We start from the raw sequence: 18,316 nt of genomic DNA on the forward strand, positions 1-18,316 counted from the left end.
ACAAATTCCATTCTGTTCATTAGTTGATTGATATCCTGCAGCCAGTTTTTCCTGTTTGTAATCCAGCAAAGGACCTTAAATCAGTTACACCTGAAGACTTCTGCCTCTTTAACCTGACACAGCACATTCCTGCCCTTGCAAAACCAAAAGTCAGTTTACTAGAGAAAATAGGTTCACGTATAGTCCAAAGTACATTTTTTGACAGTTTTAGGAATAAGCGGAGGCGGGAGGAGAAGAAACTTCAATCAGTTTTCCTAACAGGACTTCCTCGTTTCATCTGCGAAAAACGCTGGAGGGCCCAATTTTAAACTGCTTCCACTTCTAACACCAAACACTCGCTGCAGCGCCGGCCGGAGTAGCTTAAAAACACGCTCCGTTTCCCAAGTTAATCAAGACGCACTCCGCAAATGCATGCCGGGTGATGTAGTTTTTGGGGCTTTAAAAGGGGGCAGAGCTGCCGCCTGGTTCTCTCACATGACAGCAAAGGCGGATGCGGAAAAGAGTTGGCGAAGCGGAGTCAGAAGCGGTGCGAGAGAAGGAAGCGGCTTCCCTTTTAAGTTTTGCCTGCCTTCCCGGTGAACGTGCTTTTGGTGCTTCATCGGGTGCGGAGCCTTTCCTTGTTTCTTTCTTAGAAAGCAAGGTAAGGGCGGACGGGTCTTCTCTTGAGTTCCCATCGCAGCACCGCCGATGTGCATAGGACTGAAACAACGCTTCTGGGAGTGGTCTATTTGGTCCCCAAGCCCCTAAATTAGGGCTGTGCTTGCTCGGGAAGAGGTATCCTTGCAGAGGGAAAACCAGGAAGCGACTCTTTCGTGAGTTCCCTATATTACAGAAACTACGATTGAATGTGCGGGGTTTTTTCCCCCCCCCCCTCTCTCTCTCTGTAAATAACACGAATTATACTTTGATTTTTTTTTCCTTTTTCTTTCACTTGGTTGACCCCTCAGGAAAGGGAAGAGGAAGCAGCACCCGCTTCTTTTAATTGGGTTTGGTGTCCAGTCATGGTGGGCCATCACGACCACATGTTCAAAGTCTTAATTATTGGTGATGCCACAGTTGGGAAGACCTCTTTAGTCCAGAGATATGCTAATGACAGCTTCAACAAGCACTACAAGTCTACGGTGGGAGGTGAGTTTTCTGGATTTTTCTCAGGACTCCCGCAAGGAAATTACAGAAACACCTAAAATATTTGGAGGGGAGGCGGTGGCAGGGAAGGGGGTTAATGTACAGGGTTGTTCTTGTGCTAAATTCTTCCCTAATTGCAAAGATTTGTCTGATGAAAAGGCTTGCGTTGAAACTTTATTGCAAGTGAAGTTACCTTACCTTACTTCTGTAATTCCTGTTTATCTGAATGTTTGTATTACAATACTTACTTCCTCTTTGTTGTGGGCTTTCCATCCTTGATATGAAACCCTATTTTTCCTCAATTTGGAAATTACTATGTTGCTAAAGTATCATAGTGAAATGTGACCATGCTTACTCATAACCTTAGCGGTCGGTTATTAAATAGTCTGCTTCCTAAGCTCTGATTGTGCAGAGTTTTGTTGCCACAGAAAAGATAAACTAAACCAACATCGTTTTCTATGTTAAGATGGGCTATCTGCTCTGCTCTTCTATTTTCTTTTCTGATTAATCTGAATTACATGTTTTCTTAAAATCTATAATTCAGAGCAAAATATCTATTACATAGAATTTTGGTGTATGATTTCAGTATGAACTTTTGTCAGTTCCACTTAATCCAGCATAAATCCTACTGTGAGGAGCAATATGAGCAGGCTGCACACTTTAACATTCACTGATATACATGTATGTATTAAAATAGTGTCTTTTTAGAGACTATTTTAGATAAATTATTCTATTTATTGCATTATTTTACAGATAACGAAAAGAATGAAAAAAACCTACACCTTTAATGCTAAATATGTATGCAGGATATCTAAATGTGGGTGCACAGATTGAATGAAACAAGGCATTAACTATTTTTAAAGTTTGTTATTCAGGCATTATCAGTATCCAGTGATTGTGTGTAAGGTTTACTGCCAAGAATATGTGATGATTTATACAAAGTTTTACAATTTGGAGCTAGTTAGGAGATTTCTGAAAGTTGCTACCAAATTGGAATTTTTAATGTGGCTGAATATTTTTTAATGTAGATGCAAATGAAATCAAATTTAGTTTTTGAACAGACTTGTGTGCTGGTCAGTAACACATACGGAGAATATTCCTGGGAGACTATAAATCAAAAGGCAAAGTGAAATCTTTGCCCTGAAGACAGTTTTAACACCCACTCCAGGCCTATATCAATAGTGTAATCATAGCTGCTGACAAGCTTTTCTGTAGTTACAGCAGCAGGCTAGAGAGGTGAGTTCTGGCCTGCCTTTGGCACAAAGCCAGCAGTGTGACATTGGACCAGTCACTGCTGTCAGCGGTGAAGAAACCAATGACAAGCCACTTTTGAAATCTTGGCAAGAAAACTGCAGGGACAATACATCACCATGATATACCAACACATTGTATGATACATATCCAAGATCACATCAGTTTCTTCTCAGCTATTCCGGACTGTCTAGACCAGGGGTATCAAACTGTGGTAGTCCACGAACCGGATCCATCATGCTCAGGCCATGCCCACCCCAGCTCTATGAAGGGGAAAAAGTCACAATATGTCACATGACAGCAACGTGACGCCGCGAGTTTGACACCCATGGTCTAGGCAGTCACCAGGAATCCACACTGACTTGAAGGCTTGCTAAATACATTCAGTGCATACACACTTACATTCTGGGTTCTCTACCTGTCATCCAATCCATTTCACTTGCAATTCTTTGTATTTGGCCCAGATTACCGGTACTATTTAAATCTCCCAAATTCCTTTGTTGAAAGTGATGTTTGTGCCACAGAATTGCTGTACAAGAGGAATTGACAGAGATCAGTAAAAAAAAAAAAAAAAAGCTCTTCTGAAGACATGATGAAGGACCCAGTTTCATTCTTGAAATGGATACTGATCAGTTAAAATAGATATATTTTGCAAATTGGAGGGGGGGGTGTTGTTCCCAAGACTGCCTTGAACTTGAAATGTTGGATTTAAATAATAGACAGCTTAAGTGTTGCTTCCCCTGCGTTGTGGGGGGAAATGCAGGATGTTAGTAGGCATCCTAAAAGTGTACTTCCTGCAGTTAAATATGTTTCTTTTAATCTGTGAGAGGGAAAAGATCACAGAAATTTGTGACTCTGGTAGACTTGGGTTTGTAGTTGGATTTGGAATTTTGAGAACATATAGTAGACAGGGGTGGGATTCAGTTGGTTCAGACCAGTTTGGGCAAACCAGATGCTAATTTTACATCTGGTTCGCCGAACCGGTAGTTGCAAGTACTAGCTGGCCCCTCCCACCCCACACGTCCCAAGAGTCTCCACATGACAGTTTTGGATGACAAGTAAGTGCAGGGCCCGCACGGAGGCGCTGGGAGGACAAAAAACAGGCCTCCCAGAAGTTCCGGAAGTCTGGAAACAGGCCCGTTTCTGGCCTCCAGAGGGCCTCCGGAGTCTGGGAGAGGCTGTTTTCGCCCTCCCGGAGGCTCGAAGAAAGCCTCCAGAGCTTGGGGAGAGCGAAAACACCCCCCCAACCGTGCTGCAGAAGGCCGAGTAGGCCATGCCTACCATGGCCATGCCCACCCAGCAACCGGGCAGAGAACCGGTTGCTAAAATTTTTGCTAATGTCACCTTAAAAGTAGAATTAGTTCATCTGAGCATGCTTCATGACTGGACTACCTTGCAAGGCTGACATCAATCTTGCAAAACAAAAAGTATTTCTTCCCTCTTCTTCTTTTTTACTCTGGAACACCAGAGAGGGTCCCTTCCTATGCTTCCCCCCCGCCCCCCGCACCTGCACACAGAGCTGCTTCTTATCAGTCCATTACCTAGGCTAGAGCTCTTCATCCTAAAATCATTCCCACAGACCACTATAGACAATTAAGGATAGTAGAGAGGTGTGATCCATGTTAAAATAATTCTTTACATTTATATTATGATCACCACTGCCACTTAGTAGCCCTCACACACTCACAATAACAAAGTGTGTACTAGCAGGATGGATATATTCCAGGTATAGACAGCTAAGGAGTGTTGACTGATGGAGCCCAAGAGATCCTTTTCTCCCATAGCACCTGCCATCATCTCCCCTGAGATTGGATTGGTCCCCTCTCTCCATTGGCCCTCTGTAAGCCTTGAAAACTTGATTTTGTGCCCGAACCTGTGGGCATGTGATAGAGCCCATCTCCTGGCTCTGTGGACTATTGATTGGCTTATGCCTGGCAGCTATGTGTTTTATTTTTATTTTATAATATTGTTTATTTTATGTATCTTACTTATTTTATTGCAACCCACTATAATGATATGTGGGAACGACTCTGGGGAGATAGGGTAAAGAAACACAACCAAGGAAATGGTCAGATAAAAGGCAGCTGAGCCTTCAGGAATGGGAGTGGGGCAAGAGGCTCAAGAAGAGACCCTCCCTAATTTCTTGGGCTGTAAAGGAGACGGAATTGGGGAAAGATGTGCAGGACTTGCAAGATTCTTTTAATGAAGCTTTATAATAAACTAGAGTTAGCTCATCTGATCATGTTCCCTGTGTGGTATAACTTGTAAGGCTGGCAGCTACCTACAGCCACACAAAAGTGAGATGAGTATTTATATAAATCAAGCACATAATGTGTATAAATTTTTAACACTCTTTGGGAAAATAGTATAGATTTTCCCCAGGAACATTCAATCAGCTTGCTTGCTTCCTTGCAGTCCTTCCTACTTACTCATCTGCCGTTCCTTACCTAATTAGAGGTAGCACACTTCTGAAAAAATTGTGGTTCTTGTAGTAGAATATTTCTAAAATTTATTTGTCTTACATGACGATAGTAATGACAGTAAACATAATGAGTCAGAGATGCTCTTCTAAGGTTATTCTGGAAAGATTCATGTGTTAACATTTAAGAAGACTTATTTAATCACTCTTAGAAACAATGGTGCTTAAAGCAGATAAGATTGCGTTGTTACACGTATTGTGTTCTGATGGAGGAAGAATGTTGCAATGCCAAATAAATTGTCTTGAGATAACATGTGCAGCTTTTATCTCAAAATAAATCAGAAATATGTGCTGCTGCCAATAATTTGGGTCATTTTCAAATTTATTCCTTTTAAAATCAGTGCTGGTAGAGATAATGCATATGTCATTCAAACTATATCTATATGATGTATACATCCCTTTCTGTTAAAATTGCTTAATATACTCCAGCAATTTTGAGAATCAAATGGTTGTACTGCAGTGACCTGTGCCCATACAGTTTAAAGTTCTGTGTGTGTGGAGAGGAAATACAATTAGGGGCTCTTTGTTTTCACTGTTCTTCAGTGTAATTTACAAAGGATTTTCCCATGAAGTCAGAAGTGCTTTGGCTCATATGGGTGTTAAACTTTATCGTGTCACGTGACATATTGTAATGTATTGCAACATTTTTTGCCTTTGCGGAGCTGGGGTGGGTGTGGCCTGCGTGTGACACATCCAGCCCGCGGGCCACTAGTTTGACACCCCTGCAATAGACAATGTATTTTAGAGTGTCTGTATACAGAGGGTAATCAGCATTGGTGTATAGTGCGAAAGAAAGTACTATATGCAGTAAGTGGCATTTGCTTTTTCCTCTCTCATTTTCTGTTTGTTTTTAGTGGATTTTGCTCTGAAGGTGGTGCAATGGTCAGAGTCTAAGACAGTGCGGTTACAACTATGGGACATTGCTGGTGAGTTTCAAGAAATTATCTGCTTTTTTTTTCTTTTTTTTGCTTCTCAGCCTTTTGTAGAGTAATTGTACTTACCTTACTTGTTCGTCTCCCTTAAACAACCTAACAATTAAACTATTCTGGGGGGGGGGAATTCAAATCACATAATATTCCATTTATGTTTGTCTTGTACTTCTTTTGAACTCTCAGCAGGTGGCAGCACCTGACCAATTTTGACTGCTATGGAAGCTAAGTAGACTTAGATCTGGTTAGCATTTGGATGGAGAACTGGATAGACTGTAGTTTAACTTAGGAGGTCAAATCCTTCACCTCACCACCCAGAAAGAAAGCACTGACAAACCGTACCTATTGTTAATGTCACAAAAGTTTTAGGGATGAATAGGAGTCAAACTCAGATTGAAAGCGTTTACATACGTAGCTTTGCCTCTGAAATATGGTTTGCATAACTTGCAGTGTCAGTTGAGAAGCAATATTTCTTGGAAAACCATAAAAAAGCTTGAGATGTTTCTGCAGGTTGATGGCTATTGCAATTAGCACCTATTAAAGATCTGTTAGGCATTAGAAACCCTTCACATAACTTGATTTCCTTGCTATTTAAAGCTTGTCATCTTGTGGTTGGAACAAATAGCCTGCTGGTTGAAGGTTTTATTTCTTTAAATGTCAGGTTTTGCTCTCTAAGGGGCAACTGACATTCAAACCATGGTGATAGTTTTCAAAATATGTGTTCAGATTTCTTAGTGAAGAAATAAACAATTTTTAATATTCTGAGGCAGACCTTCCTGCTGCCAAAAGTACAGAAAAGAGAGAGAGAGGGAGGAGGAAGGAGAAGGAGAGAAAGAAAGAAAGCCCTTCCTCAATGAAGTTACCCTTATATATATATATAAACCTTTCTACTTTTTGCAGACAACTCTTATTCATTTTATCTTCCTTTAAGGCAGCTTTCAGGCCTATTATATTTATTTCCTGTTATTACAAGTTCCTTATAATAGCCTTTGTGTTTCATTTTCATTTGGCATACCTTGAGAGATATGCCAAGAAGTAGGTTGTGTGTGCACATCAGTGGTGGATTCCTCCCGGTTCCGCCGAGCCGGTAGCGGTGACGATATGATATCACCGAACCGGTTCTGGGGCCTCCCGCCCTCCCTGCCCGCGTTATTCTTACCTTTTATTTGGCCCCACCCCCAATCTATTGCTGCCTCCTGAGTCCCAGCTAATGGCTAGAGGGAAAAAAACTGTTTAAACTCTTGCCGCAGGGCTTCAAAGGGCCGCCCTACAGCTGATCAGTGTTAAAAGAAAACAAATGAGTAGACCGGTGCCTGCAAAAATAAATGGGTAGACCAATGGCTGCAAAAATACATGAGTAGATCAGTGCCTGCAAAAATAAATGGGTAGATCGGTACAGCTCTGCAAGCAGTTAAAAGCCTGGTAGACCAGTACCTCTGCTAAATCCTAAATAATTGTCACATGACCATCAAGCTACGCCCACAAGATAAGCCATGCCCACAGAACCAGTAGTAAAAAAATTTAGAACCCACCCCTGGTGCACATGCATGCTTTTGAGCCAGTTTTGATTCCTGGTGACTAACCAGGCAAGTCCCTGCAGTTTTCTTGGCAAGGTTTTAAAAATGGTTTGTCATTGCCTCCATCCTTGGGCTGAGACAGAGTGACTGGTTCAGGGCCACCAGCTGGATTTATACCTAAAGAGACAATTTTGATTGCATTTTATTTTCATATGCACTTTCTTGAAGTTAAATGTGCACTTTGCAAAAGGCAAAGTCAAGAAACAGGTACAGTAGGGATTCCAGGAATGTTCTTTACAGCTAGTTGACTTATGACTGTTCATTTAACAATGGCTCGAAGTTATGACGGCCTCAGAGAAAGTGACTGACAACCCTTTTTCTAATTACAACCATTGCATCACCCTCACAATCACTTGATTGTAATTCAGCTCTCACATTTACAAAGATTGGAGCAGGTTGTGTATAGGTTACTGTGATTTCTGACCTTCCCAGCCAGCTTCTGACAAGGAATCAATTGGGGAAGCCAGATTCACTTAACAAGTGCTTAATGACCACAATAAAAATGGTCATAAAATCAGGTGATGACTCAATGACTAAATCTCTTAATGACCAAAATTCCAGTCGATTGTGATTATAAACTGAGCACAACCTGTATTGTTTGAACAACAAAATATGCTCTTCTCTACCATTGCCCCTGTCTCGTGGAACATTCTTCCCCCAGAGGTTACGTGGGCCTCCACTCTCTTGGCCTTCTGTAAATGTATAAAAACATGGCTCTCTACAGATAGTTATAATTTTCTTTTTGTTGTATTAAAAATGACCATCCAAGAATGGCTTTTGAGCCTAGAGCAGGTGGAAGCAGCTAGAGAAATATGGCTGTTTCAAAAAGGTAAGTATACTTAGATAGGAAACCATCAGAAAATTCCAGAGCTATAGATAAACTACAAAGATGGGGGGGGGGGCATTTTGGAAGAAGGCAAAAGCAAGCCACTTCTGCACAACTGGTGTGAAAATTTCATGGATGCATACATATAGTTGTGAAGCATCAAGCTTGATTTGAGAGTCTCTTCCTTTTGACAAGTTTTGTAGGTCTGTGAGAGGCCTGCTCAGGGTTTCTAGTGGCCACTTGTGACCTTGAAGTTCAAACTAGGCATCTCTGCTTGGTGATCCAGTGAGACAGACATGTACTTAACCTCAAAGTGTATCTTGAAGCAAATGCTTAGCCTAGGAATTGGTTTTCATTTTAGACTTTGGGAAAGAAAATTTGAAAGTCAAACACCCTTGCCCAATATAAGAAATCACAATCTTCTAATTTACTAAAAGATACTCAGTAGTTTCTCAGTAGACCGTAATCTGTCATTTCCCCAGCCTGACAGGCATAATACTTATTTATTTAGCACATTATGTATTATGGGCCAATATTATGGATCGATTGAGAAAAGTTTAATGTGAAATACTAAAGATAAAATACTAAAGATGAAACAGTTGAATCAGAAAATATTTGCTTTAAGATAATGATTTAACGTTTCTCATTTAACATGCAGGTCAAGAACGTTTCACATCAATGACTCGACTGTATTACAAGGAGGCATCAGCCTGTGTCATCATGTTTGATGTCACCAATTTTAGCACATTTATCAATTGCCAGAAATGGAAACAAGATTTGGATAGCAAGGTGAAACTGCAAGATGGAAGTCCTATCCATTGTCTGCTATTGGCTAATAAGGTAAATAAATACTGACTTACTAGAACTTGTTGATTACTATAATAGACTGTAGGTATGCACTGTTACTTCATCATAGAATCATAGAAACTTTTGAGGAGATGACGTACAAATGGGTGCATACATTTAGAAAGAGAGAGAGAGAGATTACCATGCTTTTCTGTGTATCACTATTGTAAGGATTGCCTCTTCTCCTAACTTAAGAAAATGAAAACTCTTGAAACAGAGTATCTCAAAAGGAACCTTTTATTAAGCAGAAGTGACAGCAATGGATTCAAAGAACGTCTGAATACCCTTAGGCAAGACAATAGAATTAAAGCAGTAGAGACCCCTCCCTTTAGCCAGAATGCAGATTTAGCCAATCCACAGGTATGAAGATGTTATTTTACCAGCTGCCCTGAGAACTGGATAAGCATACATTCCCATAGCTATTTTCCCTTGGCTATCAAAGTGAAACAACCCACATGGCCATCCTCCTATGCATTCCCCAAGAGATGAGAAGATCTCAGGGGGCTTCGGGGCCAGGATACAAGTTATAAAATACCAGTTATCAAAGGCAATACTAATGAATCAAATCCAAGGCACCGCCCCGCCCCCCCTTCTCCCAATTGAATGGCAGTATCACTTTTAGGGATCTGACAATTATGCTGTGTGTGTATTTTGTTTTGTTTTTTACTGTGCAGAGATAAAAGAAGAATGTGGATCTCTGGAATGGATGAGTCAGGCAAGGGATTCCATCAGAAAAGGATTTCATTAAAAAAAAAGCAGCCACCTGTTGGGGATACAGGTGTGATGTGATGTTAGACCAAAGGCTAAAGGGGTAGTGTAAAAATTGTGGATGATTAAGTGATTCAGTATCAGCTCTTAGCATTCACATAGATAAATTCTTGTGCAAAGCACTCCTGGGTCTATAAAGCTAGATTGCTTGAAGACTTGGCATTAAGTTGCTACATGTATTGGGCAAGAATATCCTAACAGTGGGATGCCCTCCTATACCAGCTGCAGTTCAAGGGCAGGAAAGGTGGGGTGGAAATGATCTTCTAAAATGCTTCAATTGTGACTGAGCAAGTAGGTAGTAAATTATGATTGCCAAGTTGGAAGTCCTGCTGAGTCCTGTTCATTGTGCTGCATGGCAGGATTTTTTTTCTGAACTTTTGGACTTCATCTCAGATCTGGGCTTTGTTGGAAATTCAAGCATTTTATGTGTTTGAGCATTCCTGAGTTGGAATTTAACTGAGCAAGTGTTAGTGAAACAGATGTTATAAAATACAAAAAGAATTTTATGTACAGGAATACATTATAAGATTAGGCACCTATTAGCCACATGTTGTCATAATATTAAAAACTATAAACAAACTGCTACAGTAGCTGCTGTCAAACAAGTTCAAATGCTGTCTGAAAGAGGACTATTTTATTATCTGAAACATCAAAGTAGGCACACACCAAACCTTAAAGGGCAAGCTATTCCAGAAGAAAGGGAATAAAGCTGTAAAAATCAATCTCCAGGTCCCAGACCTCTTTTTTTTTTTTTTTCAGAACAGTTTTCTTCCCCTATGTAGGTCAGGCAGATTTTACATGAAGAGGTTGGTCCGAAAGTTAAAGGCGTAAGTGATAAAGGGCTCCGATAGATGTTTACCCAGCATCTTGAATTGGCTTAGAAAGCTATCAACAGCCAGGTCAACTCACAGATGTCATTCTATTAAACTGGCTAATGCCAATTAGAAAGTGAGGTGCTGGGTTCCATGCCAGTTAGTATAACTTGGGCTAAGAGAAGGTACTATGCCTAATACTGTAACCTAATGTCTGGATGGAGATCTGAACTGGGGATGTTCATGTTATAACCCTATCCAATATGCTGCATCTCAGTTTGAAATTTTAATTCAACACAGGCAGAAAAGCATACATTCTGTGAATTAAATTTTGAACATTATATGTTAGAAAGAACTGATAATGTAAGTGTTGTACATTCAGAATCCTTAAGTCAGAGATGGGCACAGAAACATTCTGGCACTGTAGAAATTTCCAGCTTAACTTTAGTTAAGTTTAATTTTCTTGTCAAATTAATATAATGCCATGGGGCAGACTGCTTTAAGCAAATGTCTGGCTATTTTTCAAAACTCAAACTTAATGAGAGTTGATTATCCAACTTCATTAAAAAAAAAACCAAAATATAACTATTTATTGAATTATAGCTAAAAGAAAAATGCTATCAGGATTATATTTTTTCTTTATTTAGTTGAAGTAATTTAGTAATAGTGTTGTTTAATATGATTCTGGGATCATTGTATACAGTACATGATAGATGCACATTAGAGCGCTATTTTAAATTCAGAGTATAAATTAAATATCTCCACAATACATTGATTTCCATTTTCTTGGTGCAACTTTCTCTCTCTTTGACAAATTAGATAATTTCCCTTCTCAGTGTTCTCTTCTGATCACTAAAAAGAGGTAGAGTTTCTTTAATTGCAGAATGGACATGAATACTTCACCACTTACCTTGCTAGTTTAAACCTCAGCAATGTTGCACTAAAGATGTGCTTTATAATTAAATGGATTTAATTAAATAATTATATCTTGCAATTTAACAATAGTGACAAGAGAAAAAATTATGCTCAGTAATTGTTTTCACACTGAGTTTGACATTGTTGAACTCTTTTTCAGAGTGATCTTTATCCGTGGGCTATGACTAGAGAAGAAATTGACCAATTCAGCAAAGAGAATGGCTTTACTGGTTGGACTGAGACATCTGTCAAGGAAAACAAAAATGTAAATGAGTCAATGAGGTAGGGAACGTTGAATGCTTAAATGTTTCTCAAAAACAGTTGGGCATATTGTTCCTTTATGCCTGTGGTAGTATCAAGTAGTACTGCAGATATGTTTAAATTCTCCGAATAAGAGGTATTGCAGCTAAGATTGGAATGACAACTACTACAGAGATCAGGGTTGATTTATACTGAAATGACTGCCATTGCTATAGCTTATGACTGGAGTGTAATGTCTAAGCTCTAACAGTAAGAGGCAATAAATTGAAAAACATCATAACACAAGAAAAAACAGTATTTGCCTAGTCTTAATATTTATGCACTTGTTTTGGATCGTTTTCAGCAATCCCAGCATCAGTCAGTGAGTATCTCAGAGTTACAAACGTATCTGGGTGCTTGTTGACCTGTAGTTCTGTTATTAAAGATGTAATATAAACAGTGCAGTGCAGACTTTCAAAATTACACTTTTATTATTTACTCATCTGGAAGAGATCCAGAATAGAAGTTACACAAATAATTGAGACTTACCTTTTCTTGAGATGCTGTCAAATGATTGCTGCAAGGTTTGTTGGTAACTCAATTTTCTCTCTTCCTAGGGTCCTTATTGAAAAAATGATGGCCACAACATGGCCAGGTGATAAAGACATGTCTGTTTCAGGCCATGGGGACTATATCAATCTGAAAGATGAACCCACATCCAACTGGGGTTGCTGCTAACTATATTTGCTTCTTCATCTGACCAGAGGTCTAAAGTGCCATTCAGACAAATCTATATACTTTTTAAAGCACTCACAAATTCTCTCTTTGCACTGTTGAGAAAATCAGAAGAGAAGGCAATCCCTCATTCTAGCAGGGACAATGGAAAATACTGCTTATGAACCACGATGTACACTTTCCCTATTTCATTCAGCATTGTCTCTTCAGCTTCCTCAAATATGAAGAATCTTCTGCTGATTTCAGCTCCCAGCAATTAAAAGATGTCCACTCCTCTTGATCAAAAATACCATTGCAGGGAGTATGGGTATTGGGACCTTTCAAACACCCAAAAGCCTAACCTAATGAATCTTGTTGTGTTTGACAGTTTATCTGCTAAGTCTTCCTCTGCTCACATTTAGCACAGACTTCTTTTAATGAGTCTTTTGTGGAAAGAGGCTTTGGACTGCCTTGTGACGCAGCTGCTGAATCCTCTTACCGCAGCTTTTCTTGAAGTGCCATTTTTGGGCCATGAGAAGTCAGTTGCTACTTTTGTCTTTTTCGCCAATAATGTTATGTCTAAACCTAGGAAAATTCTATGAACTCTGACCATTTTTGTCCCTGCTTTTATGTCAGGCATGCAGTTGTTAATCTCTTTCTTGAAGTTATTTAATTAAAGAGCCAGTGGTGAAGAGAGGTTAAAGCCATAGACTTCATTGCACTGATACACCTTAACTAAGGCACCAGCCACATTTGTTGACTTTAAAGCCCTTTCTCTTGCAGGATCTAATTTGCCTCTTTCAGATTCTGATGAATTACTTGTCTTCAGCCATCCAACTAAGAAGGGTTAGATAGCCAGCATAGCAGGCTGTTTGAAAGACCACCTACTGATTTAGTGATCTGAGGGACAAAACAAAATAAAGAGCATAGCAGGACAAAAGCTAAAGTTAAAATATTTCCTGTGCCTTTTATTTTTTTAAAAAGTAGCAGGAATTAACCCAATTTTCCTAGGATTATTAGCTGGCAGCCTTCTGTTTTTGGTGAACATATGAAGTTAAATCTACTTAGGTTTTTATAAATTGGTCAGTTCATAATTCAGAAAGGCTGACATTGCAAAATGGTCATAAATATTGAAATATTTGAATTTTTAATATTCATTTTTAAAATGGTCAGGGAAGTGCAGTGCTTAAGAATAAAATATTCTGGGGATGAAAAAGATCAGAAGTTATTGGGAGGGCTTGATTGCAAATAGACCTTTTGTTGTTAATGTTTCCATCTTGGCTGTGCTAACACAACAGCAAGGACTGAAAAGCCTTAATATAGGTGCTTCACAAAGGTTGAACCAGTCATCCTTCCAGAAGACTCCCAATGGCTGTTTCAAGGGCTTTCCCAGACTCCCTTTATGTGTGCGTGCATAGGTGTTTTATTTGTTTATTTGAGCAAAGTCATGCGCTAACAAATTGGGAAAGCTCTTGTACTTAAGAACAGAATGCTTTGCAGAATTTCCTTTTCAGGAAATTCAGTCCTTTTACACGGTCTGAGCCAGTGATGGCTAACCTTTTTGCCATTGCGTGCCAGGAGAGGGGGGGGAGGGTTGCGTGCACACATGCCCACGCGCCTGCGCACGCAACCCCACCCACCCCCACTCCTGGCACATGATGGCCTGGTAGGCCCGTTTTTCTTTCTTACCTGGTTCCAGATCCTCTCTATGCATCTGGGAAGGGAAAAAACAGTCTTTCCCACTCCTTGGAGGCCCTACGGAGGCTGAAAGGTCCCATTTCCCAACTCTCGGTGGGATAGGAAGTGACATTTTTTGCTGTCCCCAGCCTCCAAAACCTCTCTAGGAGTCTCTAGGGGCCTCTCTAGGAGTCTCTGGAGGCTGGGGACAGGAAAAAACGTCACTTCCTGACGTGCCTTCCCCACTGAACCCCCAGGCCTTCCAGAGGCAGGAAACAGCCTGTTTCCCTACTTCTGGTGGGCCCAGAAGGCCCGAAAATCAGCTGCCGGCACGCGCATGCGCCCCAGAGCTGAGCTGGCGTGCCCATTAATATGGCTCCGTGTGCCACCTGTGGCACGCGTGCCATAGGTTCGCCATCACAGGTCTAAGCTGTGTAGAGGGCGGGTTCTATGTCAGCTTCTCTATGTGTAAGTGTGTGTATTTTCTAGAGATTTTATCAATTCTAGGGGCCTTCTGTTAGAACAGCAATGACAAGATCTTTATATTTAGATATCTTTCTTAATGACAATATCTTTACCTCTATATTTTTAAAGCAATTTTGTACTGTATCAGAATTGAACTGGAACAGCAACTTTTGAGAGTTGCTGAGTGGGAGAACTGTGCTCCAAAAATTTGCTTATTTTGGGGAGTACAGTATTCAAGCATTACTTGGTCCTGTTTTAAACACGGAAAAGCAAAAGAGCATAATATTTTTCCTACAATATAAGAACCATGCAAATGTTCTGCCTGAGTTAACAAATATTAGGAAAAGAAATTCCGTAAACAGTTGTGTAGAAAATTTCTCTTCAACATCCATTGGAGAGAATCCTTATGAGACGAACATACTGTTTGTCTGAAAGACAGAAGTAGCTCTTGTACCATTTTTGGGAAACAATATATGATGCAGAACTGAATGTCTGAAGCAATTGCTGTTAAATAATTGGTCTGAAGATGTTCTAGCAGGTTGCACATGTTTTTCTCAAGTAGCGTTTCTGGCACAGGATCATTTCCTTTTGATGACAGTAAAACGGAATTTAATGGATTACATCTTATGAATTAAACTCAGTGCAGCTACTTTCACTTTGCGGGAATGATATAAGATTGCTTGATGCTGTGTTATAGTGAGAGGAACATGTATAGAGTTTTATGTCTGAACTTTTGCACTGTGCTTTTTTTAAATCACATGATTTTTCAATTTGCCCTTTTAGACAATAAATAAGCTTTTTAAAAATAAACAAAAAATTCACTTATTGGCTCATGAATGTTATTTGAAAGCCTCAATGGCTAGGGAAACAGCAAATTTGCCTTGAGCAATCATGAAAGTATCAACAGAATGCAAGGTATATAATTAAAAACAAAGCTACAAGATTTTAAAATAAAGCTTTGCTTTGCAAAATAACTGATAGTTTTGTTATTAATTCTGGTTTGTGGCTGATCTTAAATCATTTGCAACCCTCTTTTGGTCTAGTCTTATAGTGAACATGTTACTTTTGCTGAAATGTTTCATGCTACATACTTTAAGCAATTGTTCAAAAACTGCACATACATTGCTTACACTTCATTTAAAAACTTTTGTATAAACTCTTTTATTGGTTGCAGGTGAAGAGGAAAGCTTTCAAGGGAGATGAACTTCAGTGATAATAGCTCTTGTAATTTCTCTAAAGGAAAAATTAATGAGCCACAGTGGCGCAGTGGTTAGAGTGCAGTACTGCAGGCTACTTCTGCTGACTGCTGGCTGCCTGCAATTTGGCAGTTCAAATCTCACCAGGCTGAAGGTTGACTCAGTCTTCCATCCTTCAGAGGTGGGTAAAATGAGGACCCAGATTGTTGGGAACAATATGCTGACTCTGTAAACCGCTTAGAGAGGGATGTAAAGCACTGTAAAGCGGTATATAAGTCTAAGTCAGTGATGGCTAACCTTTTTGCTGTCGCGTGCTGAAAACGGGAATGCAGGGGGGGTTGTGCGCGCATGTGCCCACACCCATAATTCAATGCGCTCCACCCCCGCACGCATGCACTCGTGACCCCCACGCTCCCCCCTCTTGGCACGCGATGGCACAGTGGGCCTGGTAGGCCCGTTTTTTGCCCTCCCCAGGCTCCAGGGGCTTTCTAGGAGCCTGGGACAGGTGAAAACGGCCTTACTCACCCGGAGGCAATCCGGTGGGCGGAAACAGTCTGTTTCCCGACTTCCTGTGGGCCCGGAAGGCCCGAAAATCAGCTGGCCGGCCCACACATGTGCGCTGGAGCTGAGCTAGGGCAACACTCACGTGCCCACAAATATGGCTTCATGTGCCACCTGTGACACATGTGCCATAGGTTCGCCATCACGGGTCTAAGTGCTATTGCTATTGCTAATTTCTGCATCAATGGGTAAAATTTATCTAAGTGCACAAAAAGGCCTTTGAGTTGATAATGAAATCATTTTGTTCTTATACATTAATTGTGCTTTCTGTAGATTTATCATTTTAAGATTGCTTATACTGTAAGCACTTTCTGTACATCTGATATTGCAGAATTAAAAGAAAGTGAAAGAAAACATTATATACTATCCCATGCCTTATCCTAAAAATGAAACTTTATTTCCCTTGATAATATTTTATCCTATGGATATTCCACTGCCCATTAGTAACACAGTTGCTTTTTATATAATGAAGTTACTTTCTATATAATGTGAAGGCTACAAGCTTCTAAGCTGGTAGTGTGGTTGATTTGAGAGTGGGAAACAGTATCAGTTACAAAATCAATTTTAGAATAACATCCATACTTCTACAGTTGATTAATATTATTTTCCACATGGAAAACAAATTTAGATGTAGTAAAATTATGATCTAATCATTGTTTTCTCATTCCTTTTTAGTCTACAAAATACATAGCACCCGCTTGTGGAGACAAAAAGACCAGGGGTTTATATATATATACTGTACAAAACATGTACATGGCTATTCTGCATGTAACCTCAGAAAAAAAATTGAGAAACTATCTTCCAGTAATTAAATTACTATAATCAAATACTTAGTTTTACAAGAAGACAGTTTCCATGTGTGGTGTTATATAAAATTCTACCCATACTTTAATGGCTCATAAAGACAATTAAAATATCTATAAAATATTAAATGCATGACAATTATAAAATATAAAACTAAAAGGCTAAGCATTAGTTTGGGTTTTATTTATTCAGCCATTTATTACAGATGCTTTTAAGTTGTTTCTATTACCAGGACTCTGAATAGACAGGTACAAGTACTTTTGTTCTTACATTCTGGACCAGCTATACTTTAAATTTATTGAACGTATTCAGACGAATCTTGTCTGAATTACAATTTTTGAATAGTACTATCATTTTTTTTTAAATTTGATTTATATGCCGCCCTTCTCCGAAGACTCAGGGCGGCTTACAATGTGTTAAGCAATAGCCTTCATACTTTTGTATATTTATACAAAGTCAGCTTATTGCCCCCACAAACTGGGTCCTCAATTTACCTACCTTAGAAAGGATGGAAGGCTGAGTCAACCTTGAGCCTGGGGAGATTCGAACTGGTGTAATTGCAGACAGCTGGATGTTAATTACGGTGCTTTAGTCTGCAGAGCTAAACCAGGCTCATATTCACCTTTGTATTTTTTTTCAAGGCTTATACTGAGATTCTTTGATCTATATTCATAATAACTAGTTTCTTGTCCCAATTTTCTGCGTGACCATTCTCTGAACCAGTTATCTGAACCTTTCTTACAGTATGGTATAGAGAACTGAACATAGTTGACATATCTGATCAATGCAAAATAGATATTTTTTCCTGTGATTTGAAAAATATACTTCTGCAGCCTAAAATTACGTTTTCCTGTTCTTCAGCCATAATATGCTGCTGATTCATATTCCGTTTGTATTATGGTACAATTCCAGGATGTTTTTCGCAAGCATTATTAATAAGACAGGTAATCCCCATTCTGTACTTGTGATTTTGTTTCCAAAATGAAAAACACTGTACTTCCCCATCTTAAAATTCATTCTATTACTTTCAATTCATTTCTCTAATTTAAGATCATTTTAAATTTTGTTTTCTGGGCTATCCTAGCCAACTTTGTGCTATCTACAAATTTGATATTCCCTCCACATCTTGAT

General features: G+C 39.5%; 1 protein-coding gene across 1 annotated transcript; it reads left to right on the plus strand.

Moving 5' to 3' along the window:
- The first annotated feature begins 463 nt into the window (after positions 1 to 463).
- On the plus strand, positions 464 to 15,445 carry RAB29 (RAB29, member RAS oncogene family). Its single transcript, XM_034414400.3, has 6 exons — positions 464 to 640; positions 948 to 1,128; positions 5,710 to 5,781; positions 8,846 to 9,027; positions 11,689 to 11,810; positions 12,386 to 15,445. Exons 1-6 carry the CDS (start codon positions 491 to 493, stop codon positions 12,504 to 12,506), a joined length of 828 nt encoding a protein of 275 aa, XP_034270291.2. The 5' UTR covers positions 464 to 490; the 3' UTR covers positions 12,507 to 15,445.
- The last annotated feature ends 2,871 nt before the right edge of the window (positions 15,446 to 18,316 follow it).

This window comes from Pantherophis guttatus, chromosome 3, assembly GCF_059756535.1.
Source record: "Pantherophis guttatus breed Tessera chromosome 3, ASM5975653v1, whole genome shotgun sequence".
Taxonomy (NCBI): domain Eukaryota; kingdom Metazoa; phylum Chordata; class Lepidosauria; order Squamata; family Colubridae; genus Pantherophis; species Pantherophis guttatus.

Bases quoted from the DNA above. Each gene is read 5' to 3' on its own strand.
- RAB29 (XM_034414400.3), top strand. From the start codon at position 491: ATGCGGAAAAGAGTTGGCGAAGCGGAGTCAGAAGCGGTGCGAGAGAAG. The intron at 641-947 runs GTAAGGGCGGAC...TTGACCCCTCAG, and splicing joins TTTCTTTCTTAGAAAGCAAG to GAAAGGGAAGAGGAAGCAGC. The intron at 5,782-8,845 runs GTGAGTTTCAAG...TTTAACATGCAG, and splicing joins ACAACTATGGGACATTGCTG to GTCAAGAACGTTTCACATCA.